Consider the following 21,806-nt stretch of genomic DNA (forward strand, 5'->3'; position numbering starts at 1 on the left):
CATTATGACTGGCATGTGTTAGAGGTCACACATTCACAGCTGCAACCTTTGTGTTTTTTTAAAGGTTGCTGTGCTTTGTTTGTTTCTGTGTTATTGTCTGGATTACACCTTTACTTACTAAACTATATGGATATATATTATATATATATATTGATATATATATATATATATATATATATATATATATATATATATATATATATATATATACGTCTCCCCTTCCATATTTATCAATCGGTTAACGGACTTCAGTCCAGTTTTAGCGCTTAGTACTAAATAGGTTATAAACTCTCCTTCTTTCAAAGGAAGTCAAACTCTCCTTCTGACTTCTTCAGTCAGTTAGCGCTTAGACTAAATATCTATGACATTTCTAAAGATCAAAGGGGCAAATGCACTTTTCATGGCTCTTCAGTACTTAGATGTGAGCTGTACAAGGCAGTACAGTCTATACATGAAAGATAATTCATAGCTTCAGACACTTGGGGAATTTAAGGGCTTAAACTGTGACTGTTGATTTGCGGTGGCATTTGGCAGACTTTGTGTAAAATGACATCACAATGGTTCAGTTTTCACAGAGCAAGTATTCTGAATCAAGGGGATTCCAAGTCCACACTATTTGAATTCCAATAAGGAATGTGGAACAACACAGGGTTTGTGAAAGTACATACAATAAGACAATCTATGTGTAATGCAAAAAAAAAAAAAAAAGAATAGCTAATAATAATAATAATAATAATAATAATAATAATAATAATAATAATAATAATAATAATAATTTTAACATGGAACTACTAACTCTTTAACTATGGTAGTTTAATGCAAATGTGTTATGCTGAAACTTCTAATCTTGATTTAGTCACTTGCATGTGCAAAATTTCTGTGGGGAAAAAAAAGAAAGAAAGGAAAGGGATTAAGGGAAAATGTACCTTTAAAGCACATTCTTTGATCCAATCCCCTAAAAAGGAAATACAATCATGACCAGCTGTTTGTGATCACAGAAGGGTCTTCTATTCCAGCTCGAGGGAATCTGTAAATTTAGGGAAATTAGTTGTTAAAATTGTACTTAATATGTTTTAATAATTCATCTAGTGAGGTCCCTGTGATACATATGCATTTGAAATTATTTATACATGCAAGAATCACGTGCTTTGAATTTTTGATAAGTACAGCATTTTCCTATATATTTAGCTATATTAGAACATCTTTAACTACACCAAGATTTAATTAAATGTAAAGACCCAACATCTACAATGGCCAATAAAATATGGATTTTATTTTTTATTTTCCTTAATTACAGTAGGAATCATAGAATCCATCTCCATAAAACATATCTTATTGCAGATTTGTCATTTCATCCTTTTGGTTTAATGGGCAAAAACTAGCCATAGGCATTGCACCTAGACCAACTGAGTGGTTTTATACTCCTTACAAAATTAATTAATACTGTGGCACTTTGGATAGAGTAACTGTGCAGAAAAAAAAGCAATATAAATGATACCTATTTTTTTACAGGCATAGTGTATAACTGTAGGTTTGAAAAAAATAGCTGTAAATTTAAATCCACCTGTGGGAAATTGAAAATGAATATTGAGCGCAGGTTACAACAGCATGATTAACTGTGCTGTATGTAGAAAAAACTGCCCATGCCATTTTGATAACACAATGAAAGTAAACTTTAAATATTTTTATAAGCCCTCATAGTAGGTTGATATATAGGGCATCAAAAGGATTTTGGCTCCTACTCGACAACTTTAAAACAATCGCCAAGAAAAACACCACAGGGAATTGAAAACATAGCCATTTATATTCCTCCTTTATCTCCCATTCCATCTGTGGGTATCCCTCCAACCATGTGAAACAGCATGTTATACTATAGAGAAATACATCCAACTGAACAGAACATGGACAGACTCAACATGCAACTCATATCTCGATACAAACCACCTTAAAACAGCATCCCACAAATCCACATACCTATAGCCAAAGCCTTGTAGATCATTTAGATCTGACACTTGGGTCAAAATCCAACTCTAAAGCCTAATTTGCTTCAGCCTAGTGGGACGAGACAAGTAACTGTCAATCTGGTTGTTATTTTTGAAGGGAAGATAAGCTGGAATAGCAGTTTTATGAAACATTGAATTTCTGAGGTGTGAATAAAATGTAATTTAAGTTGCAAAAGTAAGTTAGAAACGGCCCACAGAAACCAACAGACCATGTTTCAGCTTGCCACTTAGTGCAGGGCTTTGGTGACCTGTTTGATTTGAGAAATTGGACTGCCAGTGGCATCAGTTTATTGCTTTGATTTAGCATATATTATGCATGGTAAGCATGGTAAAGTATAGTAAAGCTCAGATTTGAATTACATGGTATGTGTAGGGAAACACAGGAAAAAGAAGCTACTGTATCAAAATATTAAATCTATATATTGTAGATAAGCAAACAGATTAACTTTGAATGTGGATTATACACATTTGGCTCGGTCTTATCCTGTACAATTATTATTTTGTCAACTTAAATGTGTTTCTTATATATTTTGTTTTATCTCAGAACAATGTATGTTTGAACGTTTGAAGTTAGGGATGAATTTGACTGCAACCTCTACCAAACAGACTAATCTCAACAGGTTGTTTAGTCCGACCAACCCATTGATAAGGCCTTGAATTACGATATCAGAGCATTTTGATATTTGCTGTGGATCAGTATAGTCTAGTGATGGAAGGAGTGATCTGTCACGTTGCAGTACAGTTTTTCTTTTCTTTCTTTCTTTATATTATACTGAAGAGATTTTATTAACCTGAAGAATGTTCCCACCACACTGTAAAATGAATCCTGTTCTGATAGGCACTTACATTCTGAGCTTCTTAATCAACCTTGAGTTTGCTTGATTACACTTTCATTATTATTAAGACTGGGAGGAGTGAGGTCCAAGACAGTCATTTTAAGAATTTCCTTTATGTAATTGAATCAACCCTTTAGACATTAGATAATACTTTAAAAACATAAATTCGATTCACTACTTGCTCTAATTCAGAGTTCTGCAGAAAGGCAGCCAGGGTCCTATGGACAGTATGGGATTTTATTCAAATACCATAAATGTTTGCCATGGTTTATGCATAGGATTAGTTTGCCAACTCTGACCATAAAAATGGTCTTGGAATTGATTTACTTTAATCTTTGAACTGTAGAATTTAGCACGTTGTAAATATGTAGCTTTGAGGTGCAGTATCCCAGTACTAAGAAAACTATAAGAATTTAGTTTTTTTTTTTTTTTTTTTTTTTTTCCAGTGAAAGTATTGCTTTGTCACTTCTAATCCTGTTGCTCTCATGGGATGTTACTGCTGCCAAATAAAAGAATTACAGCTATGTTAATATTTGAATATGTTACCCTCTGCCAAATTAAATAAATACAGCACAATTTTTTATTTTACGCAATTTAATCATTTTACTTTTGTAAATGAAAGTAACCCAGAATAGCACCATAACACTTAATATTTCTTGTCATGTAATGGTAAGGCATCCTATACATGTCTTGCTAGATGTTCTTATAACACAGTATTGCTATAGCCTATTATTATTATTATAATATATAATGTCTGCTAGATAATAAAATATAGATAATATAATAAATTATAATAAGATATTGATCACTGCCTAATTAAGTATATAACAGTCTTCATAACATATTTATAAATGAATTACTGATTGTTTAAACAGTAAGTAAGTAAAGTATGGTGAGCAGAGTGGTGCAAATTGAGATGATCATATCCATAAAATAAGCCATAGTGAGTGAAATTGAATGACTATAGATAGCTGGTAAAGGTTGGCATTTTTAATTCTGTCAATCCCATGATACTCTAAATTAAACATCTTTTTTTATTAAACTATCAATGCAACAACTGCAGCATATCCACACATTGAGGGCGAAGTGATGTAGCCAGGAGTTACAATGTTATCTTTGTGTGAGCCAAATCACATAGTGTGAGCAATTTCCATTCTGTTAGACTGCACATAATCCTGCGCAAATAAAACATTTTTTTTAGACTGAACCACAATTGTACATTGAATAGTTAATGCTGGCAGCACATTCAACACCCAGAAGCGTTGTCTAGGAAGAATTCTCAACCTGCTTGAGGGATAACAATACAAAAATGAACAAGGATAGTCATTGCCTTGACTGAAAAGCCCAAAGAGTATACCAGGTCATATTTCACTGACAGCTTATTTAATGGGATGAGCTCTTGATTTATATAGTTTGAATGTTTTTTTTTTTTTTTTAACTTCTAGTATTCAGTGTATTTGCTTTGTTGCTTTAGTGACTGACAACACAGGGGTGCCCACATTACTACTTAACCTTGAAGTTACTTTAGAAGCTATTTATATTTAAACTTGGAGAACCCAACTGAGCCTCTGAACTAGAGCACTACAAAACCAGATGTAGCCATGTCCAACAAAAACAACTCACTGACTGCATGTATGATTGTAGGAGAGATACGAGGGAGGTTTGACAATATTTGACATGATCAATATCATAAAAATGACCCAAGAAAGATCTTTTTGCCTTGTGGGGGTTGTCTGTCTCTACAAGATCCTTATAAGTATTCATGAAAACAAAAGTCCAACTGATGTAGTTGGGCAGCTCTGCATGAACTTGCTGCCATAATGCCCATGCAACTTGTTTGAATGATTTGAATTGTTTCGAATAAGAGCAGTAAGAATTGTGAGTCCCTGTTATAAAATTTGATTGACAGTTTTGAAAGCGGATTTGCTACATTATGTGTAGTATTGATGCTCAGCTGCTGTGGGATTCTGTAAAGCTTCTTGATCTGTTAGCTGATATACTGTAGTAGTTGCCTCATTCCTATTTCTACACCAGTACCAATGAGGGAAGCACAGTCTAGCCAGCTTATGATAACTTTGTTATCACTTTTGTGAGAGTAACCTAGTCAACTATGTACAATATGGTGTGTACATTCTTTTTATTTGCCAAACTGTATAGGGGCCCTATACCTTTAAAAGAACATTATAACAATACTGGCGTCACGTAAACATTGAACAAATTGTCATCTTCATGGAATGCAAAGGGTACTCTTTAAGACCTAAAGATTTATCTCTTAGTTTTTCCATGTAATCATCCAAGGAGCTTTCTACCTTTGGACACAGAAGTCAAAAGCCTGGAGACACGATCGTGTTTGCCTTGAGGCAAGTTCAAAACAATATCGGTTTACTGTAACACTGAAATAGAAGAAGCCTGATCTACAAAAAGCAAACCATGAAATGTATAGCAGGTATATACAATTGTCCTTGTGAAGAAGTTCACAGACCAGATGATTTGGGGGTGAGTGTTTTATTTTAGACAGTGAGTGTTTTATTTTAATGATAACATTAATTTACTGTACAGAACCTGCATTTCAAAGAAACCTATTCCAGCACCCTTGCTTATGTAACATCTTTTTAGTTTTAGCCTAGATGCACCTAAGAGCCTAATTATGACTCCAATCCACCACAACACTGTTTGACTGCTGTACAAATTGTTAGACTGCTGCTTTCTGAATTTTTAAGGAAGAATGTAATTAGACTTTGTCAAAGACAGATCCATGGATGAGACAGTGTCAGTATCAGAGTTCATAACACATGTTGTATGTCGCTAATGTCTAATTTCCAACTTAGAATAGAAACAGGTTCTATTGATTCTTTTGGAAAATAGCTGCAATTAAATTGTAAGATAACATATGTATATAAGGGATACTGTGTAAATAAGTAAATGTCTGTATGTCTAAGTTGACCACAGACTTCAATTTAGGATATAACATTCACATTTATAGTAGTCCCATTTCTAGTAGATGTAGACTATCTAGTAGAAATAAATAAAAAGGCTGATAGGTAATTAATTCTTTGGGCTTCATCCCGTATCCAAAAGTGAATTAGATACTATTGCAGACAGACCGTTTCTATCATTATTGGAATCTTGTCTAAAAGTCTCTGTGCTCTTGCAAGACCAGCTTATCCTACATGTCTTCCCTGGCTTTACATCAAGTGTGGAATCATGTTTTAAATGCTTCTTTCTAACTGCATCCCATAGTTGGGCACTAGTTGTTTCGTTTTATGTCTCTATTAATGGGTTAATGCAGTGGAGGTTAGGATGTAGAATTGGAAACACTTACCATCTATGGCCAAAGGTTTTGCATCACCTAGGATTTTAAGATTGAGGCACAAAAAACATATACATATGGACATAATTTAGATCTTTTATTTAATATTATGCAATCAAAGAAACTACAAAATTATATCACAAAAGTCTACCAAAAGGTGTAATAGCAGTACAGTATTTCATGTTAGATCTCAAAATGTCACATTTTTCAATTTCTGTCAGTTTTTTGTTAAGTATATGGAAAACTACAAAGCAGTATGGAATTCAATATGTCACTGTAACATTATTCAGTAGGTTTCATTTGACTGTATGTCTTAATTCTATAGGGTGATGCAAAATCTTTGGCTACAGCTGAACCGTACACACTTTCGTGTAAATTGGCTGTCCCACACAACACTGATTAAGGGTCCTGCTAGTGGAATCCTTGGCCTGTATTCTGTAATATATCAAGTCAGTACCAATCACGATGGGCTAGACAGTAGATCAGATACTGTAGATAATTATTATATTTGTTTGGTAGGTGTTTCCGCATAGAGGATTGAAGACATTACTAATGTTTCACAAAAGAGTCATTGCAGAGAACAGATTTCACAGCAGATTTCCAAACTTCCAACTTCCCTGAAAGAATAGAGGTTGAAAGCAAGGGTTAAGTGCCCTTCTAAAAAAATTATGCTGTTTTGAGATCACATAATATGCCCTACTGATTACAAGCTTTTAAAGTACATGATTGTTTTTATACAAGGTTTTAGTAGATTTTGTTTTTCATATCCAGCTTAAAAAAAAGTATTTTGAAGTGTTTCTTGTTCTTTATTTTATTTTATTATTATTATTTTTTTTTACCACAGATTGAATTTGCTGAGAGTCTGCATTAGCCCCTACCTATTCTGATAGATTTTGCAATTGTTCTGTTCTGCACTGCTAGGTTTTGGCTTTTTCTGTCAAAGTGCTCCCTTATGTGTTTTATCAGGTTTAAATCAGCAATCTAAAAAAATACTCTTCCCCGAGTTCTAGACATCTGACTGCAATACAATGTATATATCCGCATGATGTGTAAAAAACACACATGTGGCCTTGAGGAAGTTTCCAACAAGATATCAAATTATTCATTTTTTAAGATAATGAAATATTTTATGAAACAGATGAATTGTCTATAGGAATTGAAGCAAGCTGATCATCTTGTAACAATGTTTCATTTTAGCTGTAATTAAAAATGACCCCCACAGCATATCACATGAGCCTTAATTAAATAAGCCAAAAAGATGTGATTGAAAATGTGGCTTTTAAGAAACAATCCTGGAACAGCGAATGGCTAAATAACCCTTGAACTAAAGGCTGGTGCCTAACTTCGATAGCTTGGGGCCAGCTCCCATAATCCTTTCCCAAAGCCTGTTTATATTACAAATTTGGAAACATGACACTAGAACTAATTATTTGTGAAAAATAATCAGCCTTATATAGTTTTGGAATTGTGACAGGTGGTGACATTGATGATTGTTTCATCTTACACAATGTGAGTTGTACTTCATGCATGGGGAGCATTTACATTTTGCAGTAACTTATGACAGGTTTTTTTTTTTTTAGAACTGTGGAACTGAAATGGAGATAGCTTCTGCACTTCTATATGCCAGTATCTGGTTCCAAGGCTGTATGCACAGCAATGTGCTTTCTTGCCTTACGTGGGTGGATCTGATATTCAATCTAGAGGCTTTATCAATCTAGGATTCCTTCAAAACATGAAGCAGCTAGTTGATTCTGCAAAAGCCTTTGAAATCCTGTGGTGCAGCTGGTCAAGCCCATTGAATAAGTATTACTGATTCTATATTTTAAACAAGAGTTTCTTTGCCTTTCAAAGAATAACCTAGTGGAAACAGAAAAACAATGAGATACACAATCCTGCCAGCTGAATCGTTTCTCCCCAGTGTACCCCCTGTTGGTTATTGTATTCTTTAAGTCTGTAGGTCTGCTGTATAGTAACTCCACTTGTAGTACTGCTGCATTGCAGATCCACTAGTAAACTTTATTAACACTTTAGAATGGCTCATTGATTTTTATAGGTTGATTTAAGTTTCTTTCCACATGTGTGTAACAAGTTGCAGAAGCTACACCATCTGTATTTTATAAGAAAAGGATCAGAGAATGTTGGGTATGCAATATTGTACACATTTTAAAAGAAATAGAGTTAAGAAAGATTCAGTTTTTTTTCTGTTAAGGTGAGTTTTTAAATCACAATTGAAATTACTCTGGGTGCAGAAATGTAGGCAGATTGCCATTTTAAAATGGAATTAGTATTGGACTTGGAACCTGCTGACCCTCGATTCAATTGCCTTCCTGGAATTGTTTAATGTACTTAGAGGCAATCTTTATCTTTCTCTCTGGAGTTGACAGTTGTCATGTCCTTGCAATGTCTTTTCAAAGATGATCATGTTATTAATATTTACAGGTATCTGCAAACCTCTATCTGTAATACCAACACTCTCCTACATCATGTGTTGCAGCTTTGTTTTTCACTAGTCTAGAACTTTATTCCTAGTGTTAGCAGTGCTTTATTTTCTTGACCATCAATCCCTTGCCCATTATATCCCCGTTCTACACTTTAAAACAGTAGGGAACTTCATCAGTCAGCCTGAACTGTGATACAGCATCGCTCATATTATATTTTAATAGCTGAAACTTGTAAGTGCTCCCGAGAGAGGAGAACTATGACTGAATTCAAATAGATGAATGCAATTTGAAACATGCAATCAAAAGAAGACTTTTTCAAGATTGTGATTCCAGTAACTGTGAGTTTAACTTGATATTAAAAACCCAAGAAAACAAAAGCTGGTGTATCTTCAGTATTAAAGTAATAATTTAGTCAATATGTAGCAAAAGCACAGCACTAATACATTGCTTGATATCATGTTTGGGGACTGTCTTTCAACACAAGTTTGTTCACTGTACACTGTTCCAACGTCTCTGAATAAAATGACATTTCATTGAACAGTAGTTACTTCCCAGTCCCCCTGTGACTTTTTATACCACTTGTAATTTCTAAATGATATCCAATCATCCTAACCAAAAGGTTGTCACTAAGAACAAACTGCAGATCATTTATTTCACTCTACCTGTTATCACAGTGTGTGTAAAATGCCTATTGTATATTGAGGGGAAAAGTCGTTAGTTATTGATCTGTTTCATGATAAAGATCTTTATGACCATATTGCATGTAAAATATAAACAATAAAGTATATACAGCATATGCATAGAACATCTTAAAAGCAATAGGTATAAAAATACAATTATATAAAACAAATGTTTCCCAGCAATACCTACCTGTACACATACCTGTACAGCAATCATGCACAGGAGCAAAACTTCTGTGTACAAATAAGTTCTGTTAAGCGTATAGATGCAAAATGTATTTAAGTGCTAACTTTAGGTGAATTGAGCCTACAAGGAAGTAAGCAGATGACCAACCCAAAAGTTAGAGAAATTATGCAACAAATGTTTCAGACACACCTTCATTTTATTTGGGTGCCAGCCAGTAGAATCTGTCACTAAATTGCAAGTGAAAGGCTGTGGGTTTTGAGATTTAGAAGAGAGACTTGTGAACTGAACATGAAAATAAATTGCAATTCAAAACAATAGTCATTTTGGACAGTTTGATTTGTTTTTTAAAAGACAGATAAAGTTGTTGTTGTTTTTTTTGTTTTGTTTGTTTTTTAGCAAGCGGAGATGAATATCAAGTTAAAGTATAGTATCGATATAATCAGAAAGACTGTCAGTTTTGTCGAAAAAGATATAGACAGGCCCTTTGAAATTACAAGGTAGTGTCAGTTTCATTCAGTGGAGCTGGAGTGAAAGTGGTGCTGATGTTTAAACAGTGTAGCCCTTCATGACGTTGGGTTTATCGCAGTATATACAGATTTTGACTCATTCTTTGAATGTACTGTAATTTAGTCGAAGTGACCATTGAACTAAATTAAATATAGATACATTTTTGGAAATTAGTGATGTCAAGAGGCACCCAAGAATAAGTGACAAGTGATTTTTTTTTAAAACCAAAAGCAATGTCCTTAATCCTTTATGAACAGGTTTAATTGTTCATTTAACAGAATTCCATTGTGCCATTGTCCATTGTCAGCTGTTGTTCCAGCTGCCTCAGCTTAGGGTGTTCAAATGTGAAGGTTTTTGTTTGTTTACTTGTTTATTTATTTGATTGTTATGGGGAAATTAGCCAGTGAATCGTGGTTAACACCCTGCTGTTCTTTTGAGGGTGTGTAAAAAAATGTGGATGGTGCATTTTTGCACTGCTAACACAAACGCCTCCTCAAAGCACTTCAGACTCTGCTGATTGGAAATTAACTTTCTTTAACTGTGAAAAATCCTAAAATTACTGACTAAGTCCAGTGTTCAGTATCAGAGACATATAATTGCAGAACCTATATGTGACTATTCATCAGATCATGTTCATTGCTCTTTCTCAGACGTAACTCTCTTCTAAATATGGCCACACTGATAAGGACACCTCTTTTAGAAGAATCTTAAAGCTGTGATGAAGCATTAATTTCTAACTGAAGGTCTGAATCTATCATCACCTGCTATATTGTTCTGCTTAGGCTGCAGCTGATACAAGCCAGTTAATAGTATGCTATACCATTGCCACCAAAAACCTGTAAATCATCATGATGTGACTAGGACAAAACACCATAGAAAAGTTATTGTACAGTATGCATGGGCAGCTTTAAGAAGGAATAAAGACAAAAGGAGTGAACACTTACTAGCAGTCCTACGTCTTCATCAAGACACAGAGTCAGTGTTCATTCAAATTTCAAAATGCAGATAAAAAGTGAATCAAAAATTCAATTTAGAGAAATGTGCAGAGCCCTTTTACGCTTCATGCAAATTAAACCGTTATGCCAAAATAGCTTATTAGAGTAGTTCATTTGCATGCAAAAAATGTGCCTCTGTGCAAATAAATGCTGCTGTAAGACCATCTCTATGCTGAAAGATCAGACACATTATAAATGTGTGGTTTATTTATTAAATTTAAACAAACAAACAAACAAAAAAGCAGACTAGATTCTCAAAAAGTAAATATTTAAAGATTGTAAACAGGCATAATAAAATGAACATGTGCTGTTTCTGATGTTGGTTTATCTACAGTCTCTAAAATCCACAGTTGTAAATATATAGATCCATGGTCTGTAAAATGTCAACTGTTCTAAAGAAGGTGGTTTTTATAAAGGTCTTCCAAATTTCAAACTGTATTTTAGCTTAATTTGGCCCATATGTTTGTTTGAAATCCCACTCTTCCATATACTGCACGGTTCTGAAAGGTCTTCATTATATTTGCAACATGACTCTCTTAGTTCCCTTTGCTGAGGTCATCAATTTGCTGTGCCACTCTCAATACAAGGCCTTTAGTAATTACACACCCATATTGTTATTATTGACTCTGTCTAAAAATCCCCATGTGTGGTTCACTCTGGTACTTCAAAACTTCAGTAAAGACTTCTTTTGATCAAGTACAATCATTAGTGTCTGATCAGTGCTCAGTGCCTTGAGATTGCAGTGCATTCATTCATTAAAGGGGCTCTACAATACTGTTGCAGTGTTTCTTGTAACCAGGTAGAGATGAAATGTCTCTGGTAAACCTTCATTTTGATTTGAATCTTGAGCAGCAATAGTAGTGGAAGAGAATTAGGAGTTTCTAGGCTTCAGTTTAACTGGTACAAGCGAGTACCATCCTCAGCCGAAATTGGTAACAATAACTTCCAGTATAATGCATGACTTTGTTAATTCAACTGCCTCCGAAGACATTAGGACCGACCCTGAGAGTCTGTTTGGTCTGGTGTTTGTATGCATGTCTTTCCAGCATGCCAGTCAAGTCTAATTTAATAATTGATTAGCATTATAAAGTTGGAAGGCAGGTTATTCATTTTTAATGTCTTTCTCTTGTCTTGTTAATGCAACATGAGTTGATTTGAAAATACTGTGCATAACCGGTGTACTGTCGGATTTCCATTCATTTGCTTTTAAAAGCAGTCACTCTGTGTGTGTAAAAGATTCCACCTGCTGTGCTGTAGTGTCAGATTTCCTCCACACATTTACTGTTCAGATGGGAAGGTATGTGGCAAAACCATGGGCAGCTCTAATTGGATTGTTAGTAATGGAGCGATCAATATTCCCTTGCAAAAGATTTCTATCTACCTCAAATGGCCTAACACAGGGGTGTCCAATCATAGTCTTGGAGAGCCATTCCACTCCAGGTTTAACAACTACAGTTTGACGAATAACCTCTTTAGGGTCTGGATGGAAGTTTAATTGGTTCACTCAAACAACTTAGAACAGGGTTGGAACAAAGATCACGACTGGAAGGGCCAACTTTAGACACCCCTGTCTGAATGTGTGATTCTACACAACAAGAGGGATATATTACGGGATGTATTAACATTTAAGGCATGGAGGTTTTTATTATTATTACTGGAACCTGTATATTCAACAAAAATGTATGCTAAGTCAATATACTTGTTTTATCCTACTAGCAGATAATTAATGACCAGAGAAGTAGGAGACATAAGGATGCAGTCGGATTTTACCAACATCTGGTTAATATGACATTAAAAGAATACATGTTCAGGGTCATGGTCAGGGTTTTCAAAGTTGACATGGTATACAGGACCAAGTGCAAAATAAAACAAGTGAAATATTATAAAGCTAGAGAGAAACAACTGATTTCTTAACATAAATGTTACATTCTGCTAACAGGACATAACAGTTTGATTATATTTTATATATTTAAAAATGTATATTTTAATTGCATAAATATTTTTCTTAATACCTTTCTTGCACAGGCTGGAGGTATAAAGTCATGCAGCTGATTTTCAAGGTCTATGATATAGCTTTTTTTTTTTAAAGTCTTTATTTTTATATAGCACCTTTCATAGTGGATCACCATCACAAAGTGCTTTACAGAGGTAGGCTGTGAACTGTGCATTATATGCAGAGTCACTTAAATTGATTTAAAATCTCATCTGCAGGATAGAGCACAAGGAGGTTAAGTGACTTGTTCAAACTCACACAGTGAATCAGTCAATGACAGTGGTGGGATTTGAATAGTTGACCTTCTATTTACAAGTCCTGGACTTTATCCTCTGGACCACACTGCCTCCTAATAAAGCCACCTAATATGCTGTAGAGTAGGATATTTGATGCCTGAAAATCCTTTAACTTACCACATAACCAAGAAGTAGACACTATTAGTGATATCTAAATCAGTGGTTCCCAACCTTTTTCAGGGACCACCTTGGTGTTTGGATTTTTCCTAAGGACCCCTTGCCACACATGCTTTCACAACAGCATTTTGAAACTAATTTGTAGGCGTATATGTATAAGTAAATGTAGAAAGTAGAGTATTTATATAACGTAGCTAACTTAAGAGATCCCTGGGCCTGAATCTTCGCTACCAGTTCATCAACAAATGTTGTCATTTTGTGCATTGAAAGTTAATGAAGGAAAAGTTTGCATTTTGGTTGTTAATAAAAGTTAAATTTTTTCATATTCTGAATGCTTAAATGGCATCTCAGTGTTTAAGGTTTAAGTTCCGTTTGACAAAACCTCCTGACAAATAACGCCTTGGGGCACTGGGTCATCCTTAGCTCCAGTAAATGTAAATACCAGTGCTGGTCCCTGCAACGTTTCTAATACTATGTATTGCACTCACTGAGTTGCCGACTTCAGTCATATACATATACAAAACACACCAGAATACGAAGAGGAGGGTGGGAAGCAATTAGAAAAAATGTTAATGATTGGAGAGTATTTCCAGAAGTAGTGTTAAGAGAATTTTTCTTTGGTATAATCTTGTGAGATATTAAACCTGTCTGAATAAACCCATATAATTACATGGAGATGGAATAGATCTACGGTACAGTTCAAGTCAAGCAACAAATATAGTCTCTTTTTGTTTCATATTAACTTCTATTACTATATGCAGCTAACCTCTCTAAAAACTTATAATATGGAATAGTGTTATTCCTGTCCCTGGCAACCCCGTAGCACATTTTATATTGCTGCAAATAAAGTGCTAAAACTTTTTAATGGTTATTTATTTATTTATTTATTTGGTTTTGATTTAGTCGTTCCAACTGAGTGAGTTAGGAATATTCAATACATTGCATTACTTTTATGCAGACCAAAAAAGGTGAGACAGCCGTTTTTTTTTTTTTGTTGTTGTTGTTTTTTTTTTTTCCTGAACAGTGAAAACAAGCAGTAGAATCATCACAGATCAGAAAGATATGCATTTACATGACTGCTAGTAAATTTTGTTTGTTTAAACAATGTTGGTTAAAAAAAAAAAGAAGTCTGTCATTTTGACAAGACAAATGTGGCTTCATAATGTGTTACAGTTATTTAGTTAGGATTTATTTCACATTGGAAATCTATTTAAGTTAATGCTTAGTATTGCATCAAAGGGAGCTGTAATATATAGTGCTGTGAAAAAGTATTTGCCCCCTGTCTGATTTTTTGCATCTTTTTGACACGGAATGTCTCTTCAATCAAAATCTAATATTAGATAAAAGGGACCCTGAGTGAAAAAATAACACAAAAATAACAAAAAAACCCAGCTGCGCTTCAGCTTCAGCTCATGGATGGATGGCCTGATATTCTCCTGTAGAATTCTCTGAAATAGAACAGAATTCATGGTTCCTTCAATGATGGCAAGTCGTCCAGGTCCTGATGCAGCAAAGCAACCCCAAATCATGACACTACCACCACAATGCTTGACAGTTGGTGTGAGGTTCTTACTGTGGAAGGCAGTATTTGGTTTTTGCCAGACATAACGGGGCTCGTGTTGGCCAAAAAGTTCCACTTTTGACTCATCTGTCCATAGAACACTGTTCCAGAACTCTTGAGGATCATCCAGGTGCTTTCTGGCAAACTTGAGACGAGCATTCATGTTCTTCTTGGTAAGCGGTGGTTTCTGCCTTGCTACTCTGCCATGAATCCCATTTTTGCCCAGTGTCTTTCTGATGGTGGAGTCATGAACACTAACCTTAGCTGAGGCGAGAGAGGCCTGCAGATCCCTGGATGTTGTTCTAGGGTTCTTTGTGACTTCCTGGACGATTTTATGCCTTGCTCTTGGAGAGATTTTGGCAGGACAGCAACTCCTGGGAAGATTCAGTACTGTCCCAAACTTTCTCCATTTGGACAATATGGCTCTGACTGTGGTTTAGTGGAGCCTCTGAGCCTTAGAAATTGCTTTGTAACCCTTTCCAGACAGATAGGTATCAACAATTTTTTTTTTTTTTTCCAGAGGTCTTCAGGAATTTCTTTTGATCGTGGCATGATGTGCCTCTAGAGCCTGTGTGCTGACAACTTCACTCTATTTGTAAGGGCCAAAGTTAGTCAGATTTATACTGGGCAGGGCTGGCCCAAATCAGGCCTGATTGTTAACCAAAGTATTCAAACAGCTGACCCTAATTATCCCTTTAATTGGGTTGCGTTAACTAGGAGGGCAATAACTTTTTCCCACCTGAAGATTGCATGTTTGATTACCTTGCACACCAAACAAATGAAAGAAGCACCAAACTTTGGTGTCATTTTTTCTCTCAGACTCCCTCTATATACTACTTCAACCCACAAAAAGATCTGACCAAATTAATGTGAAAAACATGCAAAAATGCAGAAAATCAGACAACAGGGGGCAAATACTTTTTAACGGCACTGTATATTAATTTATAAACACACCAGTAATAAAAGAAAGCAGATAAAGTGGATAACTGCAGACTACATACATATATTATAATGATATATAATGTGGTTAATGCTGTGTGTTGTGTTACTTTGTAGTACATATTGTAGTAGCACAACTGTGTGATTGTGTAGAAATGGGTTTTTGCACAACTGCCTATCCAAATTTTGGGAGTTATTTGCAGACCACCTGGAGTTTACTCAAGGACTACAAGTGGGAACCACTGCTCTAGGTGCTAATGTCTACATGTCTAGGAGTCTGGTTGTATCTTAGAGTCAATGTCAAATACTTCCCCACTGTACAGCAAAGGAGAACAATTCCCAAATGAAATATGTTGATGCTAATATCAGCAACTTAAGCTTGCACCCCCAACAGTCCAAATATTAACGATTTATTAAAAGTGTCAGGCCATGCCTCTCCTGGGATTCTTCCAGGAGGCATTCTATTAAACCCACACACTCCCATTGGAACATCTTTTTTATAAAACTGTATGAATGTTTGGCAGTCTTGCTGACTAAAGCATGTATTAAGTGTACTGCCAAGTGTTCTTTGTGTTCTTTGTCATGCAAATTAAATTTTGTTGTGGCCTGTTGTTGACATTGTGAAACATGATTTGTACAATTTGCATAACATTATTTGATATTCATTCAGAAAGAATGCAATAAAGAACCAATTCAAGGGCATCCAATCCCAGTGCTGAATGGCAATTCCAGTCCAGGTTTAACAGGTAAAATTATATAATTAACTACAGGGTAGGGATGAAGGTTTAATTCAAAATTGATAGAACAGGGTTGTAACAAAGACCAGAACTGGAAAAGCCAACTTTGGACACCTCTGACCTATACGCTTGGATTTGGTTAAACTTTATTTTCTTAACGTTTAGTTTGAACTTTCTTTTAGTATATCTGTGTATTTTAAATCATTCCATTTATTTTTCTGAATTATTTTTCCTGTAAAAGAAATAAAATAAAAAATAAATAAAGCAAATTGAATTGGGTGCTAGATTTTGCAAAGGGATTAAGTCTGGCACTGCGTATTTCTGTGCTGTACAGTATCTGCCCGTTTCCATTAAGACCCTTAGGGGCTTCAAGGTCAATATATCTGGAATATTTTTCATCAAGTGTAGAGAGATTTTTGACAGGTGGACAGCTTCAATCCTTTACTTCGGTCAATTGTTGAAATAAATAGGTACAGTAGTAGTAAGCAGAGAAATTCTACATTTATCAAAATGTTACTTTTTGCACCCAGTCATTTTCAGCTGAGCAAAAAAATATCTAGTGGGTAATGGACAGCCAGGTCTTACAGCTGAGATTTGTAGGTCCCTATCTGTCGATGTGTATTGACTGTAACCAGGGAGATATCTGCTTTACAAAATATTATTATGATAAATGCTACAATTCAGTGGTAAAAAAAAAAGACACAAAAGACAAAGATAGTTTTCATATGTAAGGTATATGTTATGTATGTAGGATAATACTGTGTAACAGCATTACATAGCACAATGCTTGCCTTTTATAATCAAGATTGTTGGCAGGTACTGTAGCTTGTAGAAACAATCTGTTTCTATCACAAAATCTGTTTTGTTATAACAATCAACACATGATTTAGAGGTGGGTCTTTCCAGCTAAATATATGTAAATACTACAGCAATTATCAAAGCTTATGTTCAAAAGGAAAAGGTGAGGCTGAAGAAATGCATTAGCCTCCTGTTGACAGGCAATTGCTAGATGTGATTATGAATTAATAAACATCACATTCCTCTGAGCATAACCTGAAATGGCTTCTAGGGCTCTCGGAAATGATTGTAAAGAGGGAATGTTCTGTGGAAGTAGTTGCCTGGTGATTATCAAAGGAGGAAGGGAGGTGCTTATATAACTCTTTCTAGACAGAGTTCTACAGTGATGTAAATTGGTCTAGTTATCTGTTTTGATGCTATACTGGTATGGACAAATGTTAATACAAACAAACTCCCATAAATACTTACATACATGCATGCATGCATGCATGCATATATACATACATACATACACACGGCCAAAAGCGTTGCACTGTCCAATATAATACACTAATTGTGCAAAATAAGCTGATCCCTGGAGCCAGCATCATACTTCAGCCATCAACAACAGGCAGAAGGATATAGACATCATCAGATGGAAGGAAATGCAAATGGATAGATAGGTCATATTAGGTGCTTATCCTGGTGAGAGCCAAGTTCAAATCAGCATGAAGTTTTAACACCTACTCTCATAATGGAAATCATATATATATTTTTTATTTTTATAGCACCTATCATAGTGGACCACCATCACAAACCACTTTAGACTAGGGTGTGTGAACTATGCATCAGCTACAGAGGCACTTACAAGAACATCTCACCCAAAAGACGGAGTTCAAGGAGGTTAAGTGACTTACTCGGGGTCACACAATGAATCAGTGGCTGAACTGGGATTTGAAGCAGGGACTTCCTGGTTACAAGCCTGTTGCTTTAACCATTGGACCACACATCCTCATAATGATGATGATGATGATGATGATGATGATGATGATGATGATGATGATGATGATGATGATGATGATGATGATGACGACGACGACGACGACGACGACGACGACTCAATCCTAAACTTTTAGGTGATGCAACACTTAGCCATAGCTGTACATACATACATAAAAACGTACATAATTTGCATACATTTGATTCGCATTTGGAATTGCAAAGTGTAAACATGTAAAATCACGATTACCTATTTGTAGACTGCATGTGAACAGTATAAGAAATACACCAGCTAAGATTTCAGTAACGGTATAAATGAAAAAATACTAGAGGGCAATGTTGAGTCTTTTGAAAGAAGCACATGTCTTTGTATTTATATATCAACGATATGTGGTAACAAAGAAAGCTCTCAGTTGGCATGCTATTGTGAGGCAGCCTGCTATACTTGCACTAGAGAGTGAAATTATCTACCCCCCTTAAACGATCTCTTAACGTCATTAACAAACCAGCCGTTTCCTCTAAGATTACTCATAATCTTTGCTGGCAGTGACGCGGTTCGACCCTGAAGACACAATAAGGCAGTGGTGCTTGAATTTATTTTGGGCAGCCCCCTCACCCCTTCTTCCTCTGTCCCTTAACCTCCTGTTAATATCGAAACCTCCCTTTCCTCAAACCTGCGTATCTGTGCACGAAGTACTGAATGTGATGCAACTCTTTCATCAGTACAGTGCTGAAGCACTGGAGCCACTGGCGAGTGCTGCTGTGAATACACAGTAGCTGGAGAGTGATACATATATGTGACAGAATAGTCTTTGGCAGCTGTCTTACTGAAAAACCCTGGATTTTGAAAATAAACCAAAACAGAACGAAAAACCTGCAGAACAAAAACATTTCATATAATCTTATTGACTTAAAAAAAAAAAAACCTTAAAAAGAGGATGTGTAATGAATAATTCACATTAGGCATCCACCACCCCATTACCTATTACAAGGTCAGCAAGGGCAATAGGCTGGGCTTTTTGCAAAAGGGTTGGTTCAGTCACATTCCTGCCTGATCCAAAAGTAGGTTTGAGGGTTAAGGCCGATTCAAATGATGTGCAGAAGCTGGTGTATATAACTAGGAGATAGTGTTTTCAGCGAAAACCAGAGGATTACACGGGGAAGAAAACACACTGTCAGTGATTTCTGTTGTGTCGGCTTTTGATACCTGCTGAAGAGATGGAAAGCCTGGATGTTTGAAGCCAAGAGATTTCAATTTAAGTCTATTTTTGAGCAAGCTCCAGAGTGCAGGGTGTACGGCAGTACTGTAGAGGGCTGGGCTCCAATCGGGAAAAAAAAAAAAAAAAGCAAGCGAGGCGATGATAATAAATAGCATAGGCGTTCATAACATCGTACCGGCTTGTTTTTGTAATATTTTATAGTGGCAGTTGTTTCATTATATTCATCGTTTTTGAAAATGTCTTGACAAGTGGAATCTGTAAGACACCATGACAGTAAGTATTAAATGGGAAATACATTTGTTTGTCGTCTTAAGCAGCCCGCAGACGATTTGTGTGTTAACTGTTCAGCGCTGTTCTGATTTCAAGAAGCATGTTTCATAGACCGTATTATGAGTTTTTAGGATGCAGTTCCAAACAGGAATTCAACTGATTCAGTTTCATCGTTTCTGTTTGCACAGGTAGTTTCAGAAATTGATCTGTTATAAGGCAACTGCATCTAAAAAGCCCGTTGAAACTGTACCGGTAGTTAGATTTAAAAAAAAATGGTTACTGGTAGTTTTTAACCTGTGTTATAAACAAGGAGGCTTCGTATAACCTGATTACATTTAAGTTGTAAATGATTGATTGATTGATTGATTTGTTTGCTGACTATATGTGTTTACCGATATTGATTTGAAGGACAAGGTATTTAATATTATGCTGTTCCAGAATTCCTCTTATCACAAAACGGATATCACATTTATTTATTTATTTATTTATGCATTTATTTTTTGAAGCCCTGGGTAAAGGATGGTACTGCTTCTTAAAACTGTCTACTACACTAAAACTATAGCTTACCACTTCGAGACACTGCTGTAAGAAATTATATTAACACCTACCAGAACATGCGGACATCACACAAATCGGAAGGATGTTACAGAGCTGGCGTAAAAAAATGACATCTTAAAACCATTTTACACGAGTGAGGAAAAACGTGGTTAAATAAACCTCTGCTGAATTTAATGCTTGAGATTAAGATGGTTGTGTTATTTAGCACGTATTATGCTTAGGCTTTTTAGTTATTTTATCTAACCTATGGTGTAAACCATCAAAAAATGAATACTTTGGGTCGCACTGCGCGAGTGTACGATTGCATGTAGAAAAGCATTTGTCTTTTTGTTGTGGTTTGATATAATTCGTGTTTGTATCACAATTACTTGTTTTGAATGTTCTAGTTTGAGTCGTTGCCCTTTTAAGAAAAAGAGCAACCGTAGGTTTAAACTGGATTCCCACGGCTTTTCTCTGAATAACACTTTACGCCAGCGGGCTGTCTCTTGTCTATGGAAACCCGACCTGATTCCATTTGCAAGCATCTATTTATAGTTTAGTTTTCTATAGTTGTACGATCACGTACTCGCTACGTTTCTTAATACATAACAAATCCAGTCTTCTGCTGTTGGAACGCTTTCCAAATGAACATGTTTGGTAAGTTGCAAGTTACATAGTCATAGCACAATGTAGCAGTGTGCGTTTGTCAAGTACTGCGACAGCCTTATTAAAATGCCGGTATTGTCTGTTACGGTGGCCCTGTTTTAAACGGGTAGTTCATGTATTTATTTGTGTTATTTTTACGTGTAATGACCCTAAAGCGGTCTCTTTGTGTTATTGACATCACCGCAGGCTACCGTATAGGTCTATTAATACAGTATTGCAATTCCTGAAGCTTTTTGAAATGTGATTCAGAGAGGGGTGTAATTGGTATGTGAACTATTGTTTGCTTGGGTGTCGGTGGTTGGTATCTGCTGGAAAGTATTTCATTTTTTTATGGGCATATAGTGTAACGGCTCTTTTCTGGTAAGAATGTGACTATCGCTGGACGCGGGATTAATTAGAAAACCAAGTTCTTACTTCCTCGAGTTTATTTTACATCACAGAGGTTGTTTTTGGCACTCCTTCGCTTCCTCAGAAAGCGGCGACAGAGGATGTGATGTACCTACGGTGTGCACTTAAAAAACTCCAAGGTTCTATTATTAATCAGTAGCATATGGCTGGAGTATGTATTCCATGTGTGTGTGCGTGCCATGTTCACTAATCTCGAGTCAATACAGTTCTCGGGCCATAGTCAGATGACAGGTTAGGGGATTCTAGCAATTGAGGTCGTCTCGGGAATAGGTACTTACCAGACTTTGATTATTGCATTCGTCAAGTCATTCTTTACCATGTTTCTAA

At 35.7% G+C, this 21,806-nt stretch overlaps 1 protein-coding gene across 3 annotated transcripts in view; it reads left to right on the forward strand.

Annotated features, from left to right (window-relative positions):
• Positions 1 to 21,806, forward strand: part of LOC121323075 (schwannomin-interacting protein 1-like) — a 163,218-nt gene that overhangs the window by 93,518 nt on the left and 47,894 nt on the right. The window contains exon 1 of one of the 3 annotated variants that reach the window (XM_041263809.1): positions 19,311 to 19,871. The exons of 1 other annotated variant lie outside the window; for it this stretch is intronic. In XM_041263809.1, coding sequence (XP_041119743.1) covers positions 19,866 to 19,871 — 6 coding nt within the window. In that variant the 5' untranslated portion in view covers positions 19,311 to 19,865. Of the gene's footprint in view, positions 1 to 19,310; positions 19,872 to 20,895; positions 21,063 to 21,806 lie in introns of those variants that run through there. One more of the 3 variants, XM_041263810.1, reaches the window with a different exon arrangement.

The sequence above is a fragment of the Polyodon spathula genome, chromosome 11 (genome assembly GCF_017654505.1).
Source record: "Polyodon spathula isolate WHYD16114869_AA chromosome 11, ASM1765450v1, whole genome shotgun sequence".
In the NCBI taxonomy this organism is placed as follows: domain Eukaryota; kingdom Metazoa; phylum Chordata; class Actinopteri; order Acipenseriformes; family Polyodontidae; genus Polyodon; species Polyodon spathula.